The 11,735-nt window shown below is 42.5% G+C and overlaps 1 protein-coding gene across 2 annotated transcripts; it reads right to left on the bottom strand.

The window, feature by feature from the left end:
• Positions 1 to 6,981: 6,981 nt before the first annotated feature.
• On the bottom strand, positions 6,982 to 9,847 carry cited4b (Cbp/p300-interacting transactivator, with Glu/Asp-rich carboxy-terminal domain, 4b). 2 transcript variants are annotated; one of them, XM_040118575.1, is made up of 2 exons: positions 9,596 to 9,847; positions 6,982 to 8,660 (listed from the first exon to the last, which is right to left on the bottom strand). In XM_040118575.1, the coding sequence occupies exon 2, from the start codon at positions 8,629 to 8,631 to the stop codon at positions 7,882 to 7,884; it is 750 nt and encodes a 249-aa protein (XP_039974509.1). In that variant the 5' UTR covers positions 8,632 to 8,660; positions 9,596 to 9,847; the 3' UTR covers positions 6,982 to 7,881. The 2 variants fall into 2 exon arrangements, with proteins under 2 accessions (XP_039974509.1, XP_039974510.1); XM_040118576.1 differs by having other exon boundaries at positions 6,982 to 8,640.
• Between the last annotated feature and the right edge of the window lie 1,888 nt (positions 9,848 to 11,735).

The following is an 11,735-nucleotide window of genomic DNA, read 5'->3' as shown; positions in this document are numbered from 1 at the left end:
CCATGAGGAAACTGTTTCCTTTGTCTTATTCTGGATGTTGTTTACAATGCCTTGTCTTGTCTTTGTTATTTGTACTTTTTTAATTTTTTATACTATATTATTAGAGTTCCTACATGGAGAGCCCTATCATACTTAACATTGTTCAATAAATATATAATAATTCAACAGCTGGTTTAGTTTTGCTGTGCAACGTCAGCCCTTAAAGCCACAATTGGTGATTACATCCTGTTTACACTCTATTGTTCACAATCTGTTGCCACACAAATTGCTTTGTTCACTTATTATTTGAATTGGACAGTATGTTCTCCCTTTAATTTGCATGACTTTTTCATATAGACTCATTTTATACCACATACAAATGTAGGTTTGACAACTTTGGCAATGGAATATATTTTTTATCTATATTAAGTTAAAATTAGCAAGTCATTTTATAATTGTACATGCATATAGATTAATTACATTATTATTAATTAGTTAGTATTTTTATTATGAGGAGCACTGTGCCATTTACTGAGGGTTTTTCATTTACAGATGTTGACCAACAGAGGGCAGCACAGCCCTGTTTACCTTTTTGAAGACACGTCTCCTTGCCACTTTTCCTTGGAACTCACTGACATGCACTGTCCTAGGTGGCCATATCTCCATCTGGCAGACTCAGCATGAAAATATCTGATATTTTCACACCACGTAAAGATGATTTCTTAGGGTTGTGATTTTGTTGCTTCATTGTCTGTATATCTCCTGTATTGTTGTGCTGTTATTTCATTTATTCGCTATTACCTCGGAACCTCTCTTTACGATTAAGTGTAGCTACTGTTCATGTTGTTTCTGGTAAATATTGCTGTAATTGTTTCTGTCAGCACATGAGTGGGCTATTAGGCTTGTGGGCGAAAAATGACTTGTGTCTACTGAAGCACCTCAGCACAAGACAGAGAAATCTAACCACATCCTCCTAGTGAAAACAGGAAAACATATCATGTAGGGTTGAAAACAGTGACCAAACCCACTGGTTCTAACTGACATGGATGACTATGAATGCATGTCTGTGTCTGTGTCTCTGTGTGTGTGAGCATATGACACATACACACAATCTGTGCTATGTTTGTGTGTTATGCCCAGGCACATGTGACAAGCTCAGAGCTCATGGCTGATTCCTGTGCTTGTTGATGTATAATAGTAGCCAAAGTGTTGTGCATGAAGCCAGTGTTATTTATAGAAATAACAGCTCCTTGTGCCGCATATTGTGTTTGTGAAGGTTGTGAAGCGAGTTTTCACTTAAGCTCCTAACACTACAGTGGGATTTTTATCAAGTGGCATTCTTTGTTTTTCCCATAGTGCAGCAGGCAGAGGTCTCTTAAGTATTAAGGTGAATATCCAAAATCACTGGCTGGGTCCTCTGAAAAACATACCAACAGGATAGATTATCGTCATTATTATGACATACAGTACAATTTATTAGTTAATTTGGGGAAATCCTACTCTTGATATTTACCAACAATGCTGTGCAGAGCTCCTGAGTCACACCATTTAAGCAGTGAGATAGTTTCAGTATGTATGAAAGGAAGTTTTGTGGGTTTGCAGATCAGTCTGAACTGTGAGAAAAAACCCGCTTTCTCAGGCCTTTGCTTCAGGTGTTACGTTATAGCATAAAAATGCCATGTTGTCTTTAGAACCAGTGTGGCATGTCGCACTCTGCAGACAAGTGTGGGCACAGTTAGAGGGGAACGCTACAAAAATAAGGTGCTCAGCCCACCACCTTCTCTCCAGCTGATCCCAGAATTCCCAGCATGTCTTTGGGCTGTCATTTGAAGTGCTTTCAGTAAGGGTGAGGGTTCTGGTGTGCCTGTGAAGCCCCAGGGCCTCAGTTACAAATGAATTTACTTTCTTTGACAGGTTGATCTTTGGATCTTCTTTCAAGACTGTGCAAAGTCCTGGTTTGTAATGCGTGAAATGCTTTCTCTGGCCATGTATAAAATGCAAATGCGTCGAGAACTGTACACATATGTTGAAACGTCAGTTATTCTGAATATGATCAGCCTGACTGTCCCCTTTGTTTTTCAATGCAAACTGGGAGTTTGTTTTACTAAATAATAATGGAACTAAGAGAATTGGATAAAATCCCAGAGGAACAATGACATCAAAGGGAACTAGGCCCAAAACTTTTTTTTTCTTGGCTTAGTTTTAATTATGTTTGTAATACATGACACTGACAGCCATGTCTAGCTACGGATGTTTTATCTAAAATCAAATTTGATTTCGTCGCTTTCCGTAAATGAGGCCGCAGACCTGCTTCACTTGCTTGTCTCCAGTGACTTTTGATTGAGAGATAATATCTGCTGAGAACTGTCTTGACAGCCCTGACACACTCACCCTGTCAGGCCCCTGCCTACAGATGTTGTGGGCCAGCCAATGTCAGGATTTTCCTAAACGGAAAAGTGGTCACGTGGCAGCGTGGGTATTATCTATCAGTGATTGCAAAAAAGTCACAGAAATCACACAAAAAATACAGAAAAGCACAGGTATAACAAATATCTGGACGAAAATGACTCACTGGGATAAATAATCAAAATGTTCCTTGGCATAAGCACACTGCTTTTGCAGCATACGTAGATTTCACCAGCAGGATAACACTTGTAAAGCCTGAAAAGAACTACTCTCTTGTATTAATTCCACCCCCAGCCCATAGCCTGTTACTCTGTCTTTGGTAGCATGTGCTTGCCACTGTCATCAGATTAGCACGCAGGTTTAAAGCCCTGCTCACAAACAGGCTGTGTACAGAACATAGCCTGTACTAATACCGTTTCCCCCTTTTCTAAACTATGAACCTGTATTTCTCCCCGGCTGAGCCGAACAATTTTCCTGCTCAGGATAAATGTGATTGAGTTATATTCAATTGCAAGACAGGAGGTGAACACAATAATATAAAAACTTCTCCACAATAGATACAATCCCGTGAAAAACCCCTTTCGGTGAAATACTATCTTTGTGTCGCTTACAATGTTCAATCCTCGTTGAGACTGTCAGATTCAACTGTACATTATATTGTACAGTAAGGTGTAATAACAGGAACATCTCGATTTTATTTAAAACCTCGCTGACACAGTGCCAACAAAAATTTGACATTTTCAGGTTTAAAAGTGTAATATTATTTTCACAGCTTTTGATTTAGATTGTATTACATCGCACAAGTGTTATTCTTACTGTTTCAACTCCCCGTTAAATGTTAGGACCTCTTTATAATCTGCTTGGCACATTTTGACATATCGGAGCGCCAAACAATAAAGTCGTTTGAAAGGCGGTTTAAGATTATTTCTACGGCTTAATTGGTCTGAATTATATGCTACAACACCTTCCGTCTGGAAACCCATGCAGTTATAAGATTATCAAATATAAAAAATACTAAATAACATTTTAACAAGGGACATGACCAAAAATCTCTACTTGGTATGCGCTGGCAACAGCGTTTACTTTCTGCCACTATCATAAAACTGCATCTCCGCTCAGTTTGGCTCAACTGCGTAAATCACACAAGTCTTAAATATTTGCCACCTTTAGACATTTGTTGGGACACCTCAATGTGTCTGAGCTACCTCGACGGAGAAGTGTCAGCTGTGTGCAGGAATATAAATTATTTAAACCCCCTCCCTTCACTTCAAAGACCTGGCAAACCATTCAACCCCAGATTTGGGGGGGGGGGGGTCGGAGGAGGAATTGCTAGTCACTAGGCAACCTCCGTGTCACCTGCCCTGACATGCCTGAATCAGCCACTTACCTCTGGAGGCTCCATGCAAAAGGTACATAGCTACATTTAAAAGCCTCTTCAACAGGATTCGTATGGAAAACAAAACAATTACTGAGACACAACTCAACTATGCGGCTCCAGGAAAGAAAGTGTGATGTGATTATACTGGTTTTTTTTTTTCCCCTCGTGTGCGAAAGAGGAAGGGTTTTGTTGCTTACAAGCTAAGTCGTTGAGCTTTACTAAAAAGCCCGGGAGCAGAATCCAACAGTGCAACAACTGATGTTTTCCAGAGGAGGTCTGTTGCATTGAAATATCTGTGATGTGTTAGCTTTTTAATGAGGGGGGACTTAAACGAGGGGAGGCAAGAGCAGTGTCCAATAAGAGTATGTGTCAAGTGGAGATACAAGGTGACTGTTCAGCTAGAAAATCAGGAAGTTCGGCTTGAGCAACATGTCCACTGAATGAACCCTGCCCTCAGGGATCTGCTGTTTATTCACCCCCTGCCAGCGCACATACACACACAAACACACAACTACACACAGCCACACACACACACACACACACGGTTAACACAAAACATGCCAAAAAACCTCCAAACTCTCTTGTTAAAGCAGACAAGTTCAAACATGTGCCCTCTTCACACAATATTCACACACAGATAGAACCGTGCCCCTTGTTGTCAATAAGTAACTCATCCTCTCATCATGGAAACTCAAGTTTGATTCTTACTTTCATTGTGTATTTCACTCTTTGCTTTACTTGTTGTTCACCCTGGGGGGAATCTTGAAGTGACAACTTTTTTTTTTTTTTTTAAATGTCTACAATTAGAGGTAACACTCAGTTAAGTCATACTGTTCTGAAATGACACAATCTCCAGTACATCAGTTACATTTTCTTGATGTTTTTTTGAGTGGAATTTCCTCATTTACAGCAATACTGGATCGACCGTAGTCGACCAACATACTGTAGGTGTGGGTGTAAGGATCACAATGACCAGAATTGAAAATAAAATCCTTACACGTAAATCCTTTATCTTCCCCTGGCTCCACACTGATATTGAGGTATCCCCGTCTGCCTGTTTGATCAGGCTGTGTGCTGATGCTGTGTGTGCGTGTGAAGACCTGGCCATGCGTGACAACAGCAAATGACCACCTATCTGTCACTGGCGCTAGTGTCCGAGATTACCGTGAGCCTAGGCCTGGCGGCAGCTGGACCAGAGCCTGGAAAGAGAAAACTAGACAGTACTCGATGCATATAGATATACAGTTCATTTACAGATATGGGGTTGAAGAGAGGAATGTAATCTGGATTGCGTGCATGAAGTTTATTGAATGGTTTTCATTGGAATCATAAAAGTGTTGTGGGAAAACCCAGGTAAGAAATCCCCGAAGAGTAGAAAAAAACAAAAACAAAAAAAAAAACCCCTCCACCTAATTTCTAATTGTGAACTGGAGAAATCCTTACATTTTCTCTTTCCCCTTATCTTACGTCTCTTTCACTTTGCCTGTCTACCTCAGAATGTGGCTTTTGGTCTGACTTATATTGAGAAAACAGCTAGTTGCAACAGGAAGACAAAGTCTTGTGTTGAGCTGTTGCTGTGGGTGGGCTGAAAACGAGAGTTTAAAAAAACAAAAAAACAAAAAACAGAAGTAACTGTAAACTGAGTCCCACCCTGCTTAGCCTGCATCTAGTCTGGCCTCTGTGAAGCAGGCAGCAGTCATAACAAGGGATTGGGAGAGCAAACAGGGCTGCTTGGCATAGTTAGCCATTCGTGTATGGAGTCACAATCAAGAAACAAAACCTCTGCATTTAATTGGGGCTAAACAAGGAGCTCACAGTGCAGCATACAATTATGAGATATATGAGGAGACAGAGTTCTGATAGTGTGCCAACATGCCCCATGTGCCACACACCAGAAGACCATCTCACCAGATTGGTACTGGGCAAGGGACCCACAACCGTTACCCAGCACTGTGCCAAGGCTGTTGGCCTACTTATGAGCCATTCTCTTGACAGTGTCAAGCCAAGAAAATCCACACACACACACACACACCCTTAAGCAAGTCTTTCTTACTTGAAACAAGCCCATATTCAGACCAACATATTTCAGTTTTGGTCATCCATCATACCGTGTTTCAAATGGAACTCATCAGCCTTTAACACAAAATGGACAAATGAAAATAGATCAGGCTGCTTTAAGAGCAGAGTTGATTCAAAAATTGAGCAATCAGCAAATACTATTCCTGGTTTCGAACAACATGCTCTCTTTTTCCCTGCTGCTCATGATGCCGCTAAAGATGCCTTTGTTGACAATGTGAAAAGCTAAATGCGGTGGTGACATTCCCAACGTGACCTCAATCAAGCATTTTAATAGCCCGGAGGCACAAAACAATCCAACAAACTCTTTAACCTCATTTCATAATGAATGTAATTATACGAGGAAAATGGTTTTACTCTTCCAGCTGGCTGTGGGGTAGACTGGAAAGGGGGTTGTTTTGAATTTTGCAAGTCATTTGTTCAAAGTTATTGTTTAAAGCCAATGGTCAGTTTTTTTCTGACCTTCCATTGGGTGACCTGGGAAAAGGAAGCACTGTCTTTGAGTCAGGGCTTACAAGCTTTAAGTCAGTTAAACCCTCATCAAGGTAAGCATTCTTACGTCACTTCCCCCAGACACACACACACACACACACTCGCATTACTCTTTACACACAGCAGAGAAACAAATGTTTGGGGAGCTATAGAGAAACCAGTGTTCAAATGCTACCTTTGTAAAACCACCAACCTTTTCGGGAATATTTTCACCACCTTTAATGTCGGCACATGGCATTTGTTTAGCTAATCACCAAGATATAAATGTTAAACATTAAATCTCATTTAGATATCACTACCTTGGGTGTAATTTTAGATGTAAAATGACATAATACAACTGCTCTTTTGCCAACCAGCAGAAAAACCCGATTATCACCATATGTCAATCATGTTCATGTTCAAGTGACACTGTGCCTTTTTAGCAATGAAAAGGGTAAATTAAAGAAAAGATAATGCTGAAAACCCAGGAGATTTGGAGTAGATTAGATATCCTACTCAAAAACCATAAATATTGCATCTGTTTAAACATTTCAATCCCAGACTTAAAAGAAACTGGGGTTTCCCTTCTCCCACAGGTTAACCTAAACACTTAGCTAGCTCCCCACTGCCCGGGGGAAGAGCTGTGCAATGAATTGAAAAGCAGGCCACACTTCTATCCAGGCCATCTTTATTGATCCTCAAAACCCCTTTCACAAAGACCATCCCCCCATCTTGACCACAAAAAGGGGACAATATAAACAACCAATAAATAAGAATCTGCGTGATTAAGGCGGTTCTACATCTCCAATAGAACACAACAGTGTGGACATGTTGGAGTTATACAGCTTCATACAGTACAAGCAGGAGATTTTTGAGAAAATCACATCTAAAAAAGGCAGCACTTTACCAAAAGTGAACCATTTTTAAAATCTGGATGAGACTCCCATTTAAATGAGATAACATTGTACTTCTGTCGTGTCTGACTGTGATAGAAAATTCAGGCTCTTTTAGACGACCTTGTCATCTGAGCTTATTATTTAATACTAGGCCAAATAGAATGGGAAAAAATCATGAGCAGAGTCTTAAATTTAATTTCCTCCTCCATCCTACTCTCAGAAAAAAAAAAAAAAAAAAATCATTAAAGCCACTTGGTTCCCAAAATGGAGAAGGTGGTTGTTCAGTTTCCTCAGATAAGAATAAATAAATACACCTTTTTACTGGTAAGCTGTCATGGAGTCCAGGCTTGGAGACTACACAGTGTCATAGCATTGTTCAGAGTGGCTTTTAAGATTTCAGCATTTCTTTATTACATTCATGTCCAGGAAATGGGAAAGTGGAACGAGGCCTTACAGCCAGCCACCCTCTGGCCACTAGCACATGCCAGACTCGAGCACTGTGCATTCACTGTGGATATCCAGAGTTCTCTTCTGTTCACCCTGTGCCGCAACTTGGTTTAGTTGTACAAGGAGGTGCCCATGAAATAAAAAGTGAAGAGATGAGCACCCTTCATCCATCCTGGACAATTCTCACTCTTCTGTGTCCGTTTGTACCCCTTTGCAAATCAGGTCCTCTCAGCAACTAACGGTGCTGGGTTGCTGTTTGCTGACAAAGTCTGAGATGAAGTCAAACTCATTCTGGCCCAGGAAGAGTTCTGGCAGCTCCTGGACCCGATCCAAGCCCAGCTCCATTACCAGCGAGGTCAGGACCTCCTCGTCGATCATATCCGCATCCATGCCGTTCAGGGCCAGGGCTGGCCCGGCCATGTGCTGCATGTTAGCCAGCTGGGCTGGATTCATGCGGTACTGGGTCGTGGGCCCCATGTGGTTCCCACCCATAGGCCCCAGTGGGTGTCCATGGTACTGGGTGTTGAGTTTCTGCAGCTGCATGCTGGCCATGAGCTGTTGGGATGTTAACCCTCCATTCATGAACTGTTGCTGCTGCTGCTGTAGGTGCTGGGCTTGTTGCTGGTGCTGCTGTGGATGCATGTGATGCTGCTGCTGAGGGTGATGCTGTTGCTGCTGGGGCTGGCCATTATACATCATGTTACCAGAGGTCATCTGGTGGTGACCCATCTGGGCCCCGTTCAGCTGTCCGTTCATGTGTCCGCCCACCATGCCCTGCCGCTGCCTCATGGCAGTCTCCATGTTGGCCTGGGCACCGCCGTAGTGCATCATCTGGCCATTGGGCAGCGCCCGCATGCCCTGCTGGTTGGCATGCTGCTGGTGACTTGCCTGCAGGCCGCCATTCATGCCCATCCTGTAACCGTGGAGACTGGCGCCCGCTGAGCTGTGATTCATGGGCATCATCAGATGGTCTGCCATGCCTCCTGTCTATAAGCAGAGAGGAGATACTGTTGGGAAAGTGGAGAAAACCAAAATGTTTGGAATCAGTAAAAAAAAAAAAAATATTTCAGAAAATGTGCAGCGGGGTTACGGCTGGCCTGACATGCACATATTTAGCTGTCCATGTGGACCAGTATCACACTGGTTAAGATACACGACAATAATGTTAATGGTGCCATGTGGGATTTACATTGCTGTGCTCCAAACCCATCTCACACCCTGCCTATTGACTTTCTTTTACGGTGACCACGAGCATCGCCTTCACTGACAAAGAAGCAAAGCTACATTTTTCCTTGTAATGTCACAATTCCACCTCAAGTTAAAACCACCGAAAACGCTTCCGGAAAAATACAAAAAAATATCTGCAAGACTGTTTGGCCTATTGGCGAACACTGAAAACCTCACTGGTGTGTTTAGTCTTCCTAAAACCTCCCCTCTTTGTGCCAAGGTATGAACGCCCAGGTTGAAATTACGGGTTCACATACGTTGTTTTGGGTACGTTTTACAGCTGGATAATTCGCGCACGACGGGATCCACAAAACGGAGGAAAAAAATGCGTGCATCGCGAAATGCATGGCTTTAATCCACTCTGTGTGTTGCATGTCAGCTGAGGCAGAGAAATCTGTTACATTTTACGCACGTAAGGTTGCAACAAAGAACACTGACATCATGCAACATCTCCCCAACAGCTGAATCACCACATTTCTAACAAGGCATTAAAATTCAACAAAGGCTTCGGTTTTCTCCGGTCACACTGCCTCGGTTTGGTTTTAAATATTTGTATCCGATCGTTTTCCCCGACGCTTGGAGACCAACACAATCGATTTTGTCAATCTCGAGTTTGAAACAGGGGAATGCAAACAATGGAGCAGCAGCCCCCGAGACCACCACAGACCAGATCCCCAATTTCTCCAACAAATAAAATCCGATCAAATTCACTTACCCTGTGTCCGCGACGTTTTTCACAAAGTTGCGCGACTTGCTTCAGATCCGTCCTTTAAAACAGTTTTCCTCTGCAAGGCAAAGCTCCTCCGAATTACTGTGTGTATTCCACGGGGTTACGCTTCATGCTCAAGCGGGGACGGTGTGCACAAAGACTGCCGCATCAGATCTTGAAACGACTGCCTATTTTCTGGGTCAACTCAGGGATTATGTACATCTAAAAAGCTCAGAGGAAGGCGGTCGGGGAGAGGTGGAGCCTCGGCCCTGCCTCTTCTTTGTTCCTATTGGCCCTACTTAATATAATTGTACATGGGCGTAGAAAAAAAGGGCAGTTGGAGAGCTGTGACAAGATAGCCAATTTAAATACCCTCCTCCCCACTGTTTCTTTTTGAAAGAATATTTGGACATCTTGTTTGTCTTCATAAGTAACTGCTGCTGTGGTGTTTGAATTATAAAATACAAGGGCTGTCATTAAGTTTTAATAGATAGATAGATAGATAGATAGAAACAGTAGACAGATAGATGACTGATACATTTCCTGTTTGTTAGTTTTTATCTGTTTTATGCATGTATGTGGGATTCAGCATGCATGCTTATATCTGACCGTGAGTGCCAACCACCATAACATTAGAGTAGAGTTTCATGTTCCCAACTTGACTGCACCTACTTATCTGTTCGGACTTTGTGTGTGTGTGTAGTAAGATTGTTACGCTGGTATGTGCTTGTACACTTCATCTCCAAGATGACTAAGATCACTGTTGGTCCATGTGACCCACCAGTCTGCCGTGTGCTTGCCTCAGCCTGGCAGCGGAGGGAGGGCAGAGGAATGCACCCAGTGTGCTATTCTAGGCCACACTGGCTGCAGCGGCAGTGTAACTACCGCTGTGCATGGATGTGTGTTTGCCTCCTTTACGTGCGTGGACTATGGATGCAGGCACTTGAGTGTGTTTCTGTGTGCGTGTGTGTCTCTGTGTGCGTTTGTACTGTCACACTGCAGATGCACATGTCTCTTGATTGCCCACTTCAGGACAATGACCCCTTGCCTGCAATTGCAAATGAATGGAACCACTTTGGGAGAGCAAGTCAATCTATTGTGGGGGGAATTTGTCTATAAATGCGCAACCACTGGCAAGTATTTGTCATTGTTTGACATTGTCCGGCCACTTTAAGCTAGTGTTAATAAGCCACTCCCAGGTGTGGGTGCTTTCTGAGAAACTCACCCAGCCAGTCAGTCCAAACAAAACACAGAATCAACAGAAGTTTTTGTTGCTCTCTGAAGAACACTCTTTTAGTAGAGCATGTGTGCTGTAGAGGGTTACTGCAGTCTGTGACCATATGACAAACAAGCATTTTAAAATGCTTCAAAACAGTGTTTATTTTTGTCCCAGGGCCACAAGCTCCTAATAGTGCCATTTGCATTAAAGAGCACAGGCAACATGTACAAACCTTCTGGAGCTCACCAATCACATCACTGTGTCTGTTTAAAACCCAAGGCATTTGCATGAAATTCTAATCAGCCATGATTGTGGTGGAAGATGTGTATTTTGTAAATATATATCCATTGTGTTGTTGTAATTAGATGGAGAATAAACTCCAGTCCTGTCCCTTAAAGGCTATGTTTCTATATATTTTGTATGTTTCACGTGTCTGACTGTAGTCTGTGATATCGGGGAGGAGAATCCAAACACCTTGCCATAAGCCATATATTGATTTTTGATGCTCATGGGATTTTTGATGCCCATGTTTGTTTGCATTTCAAGGAGAATGAGCAAGATAGAGAGTTCATGTGATGGTGTTTACAGGAGGCATAGGCTGTAAGTGTTCCATTCCCAGCTTGGATTCATCCCCGTGCCACACTGTAAAACATGCAATAAAAATACTCTCAGGCCTAAGCCCCCACTAGTGGCAACACATCATGCTGTTGATTTCTAACAGGTTTCACCCTCGAGCAGGTTAACCAATAAGTTGCTCGGCTTCACATATTTGCATTCACATATTCTCACCAAATCAGTATGAACTTTGTCAACTTTTGATGAGCCCCCCCGCAAAAGGTCTCGACTTCGTGAACTCTGACAGCAGATAATAGCGCAGCCATTAAGTGTTTAGTCAGTAGACTGAGCACAACTGTGCCTTATCTAATT

Source organism: Xiphias gladius, chromosome 22, assembly GCF_016859285.1.
Source record: "Xiphias gladius isolate SHS-SW01 ecotype Sanya breed wild chromosome 22, ASM1685928v1, whole genome shotgun sequence".
NCBI lineage: Eukaryota > Metazoa > Chordata > Actinopteri > Istiophoriformes > Xiphiidae > Xiphias > Xiphias gladius.
Note: the sequence above shows the minus strand (reverse complement) of the source record. Positions and strands in the feature narration are given on the sequence as shown.

What these genes read in the sequence shown, in the direction of transcription:
- cited4b (XM_040118575.1), bottom strand. Translation starts at nt 8,631, where the DNA reads ATGGCAGACCATCTGATGATGCCCATGAATCACAGCTCAGCGGGCGCC.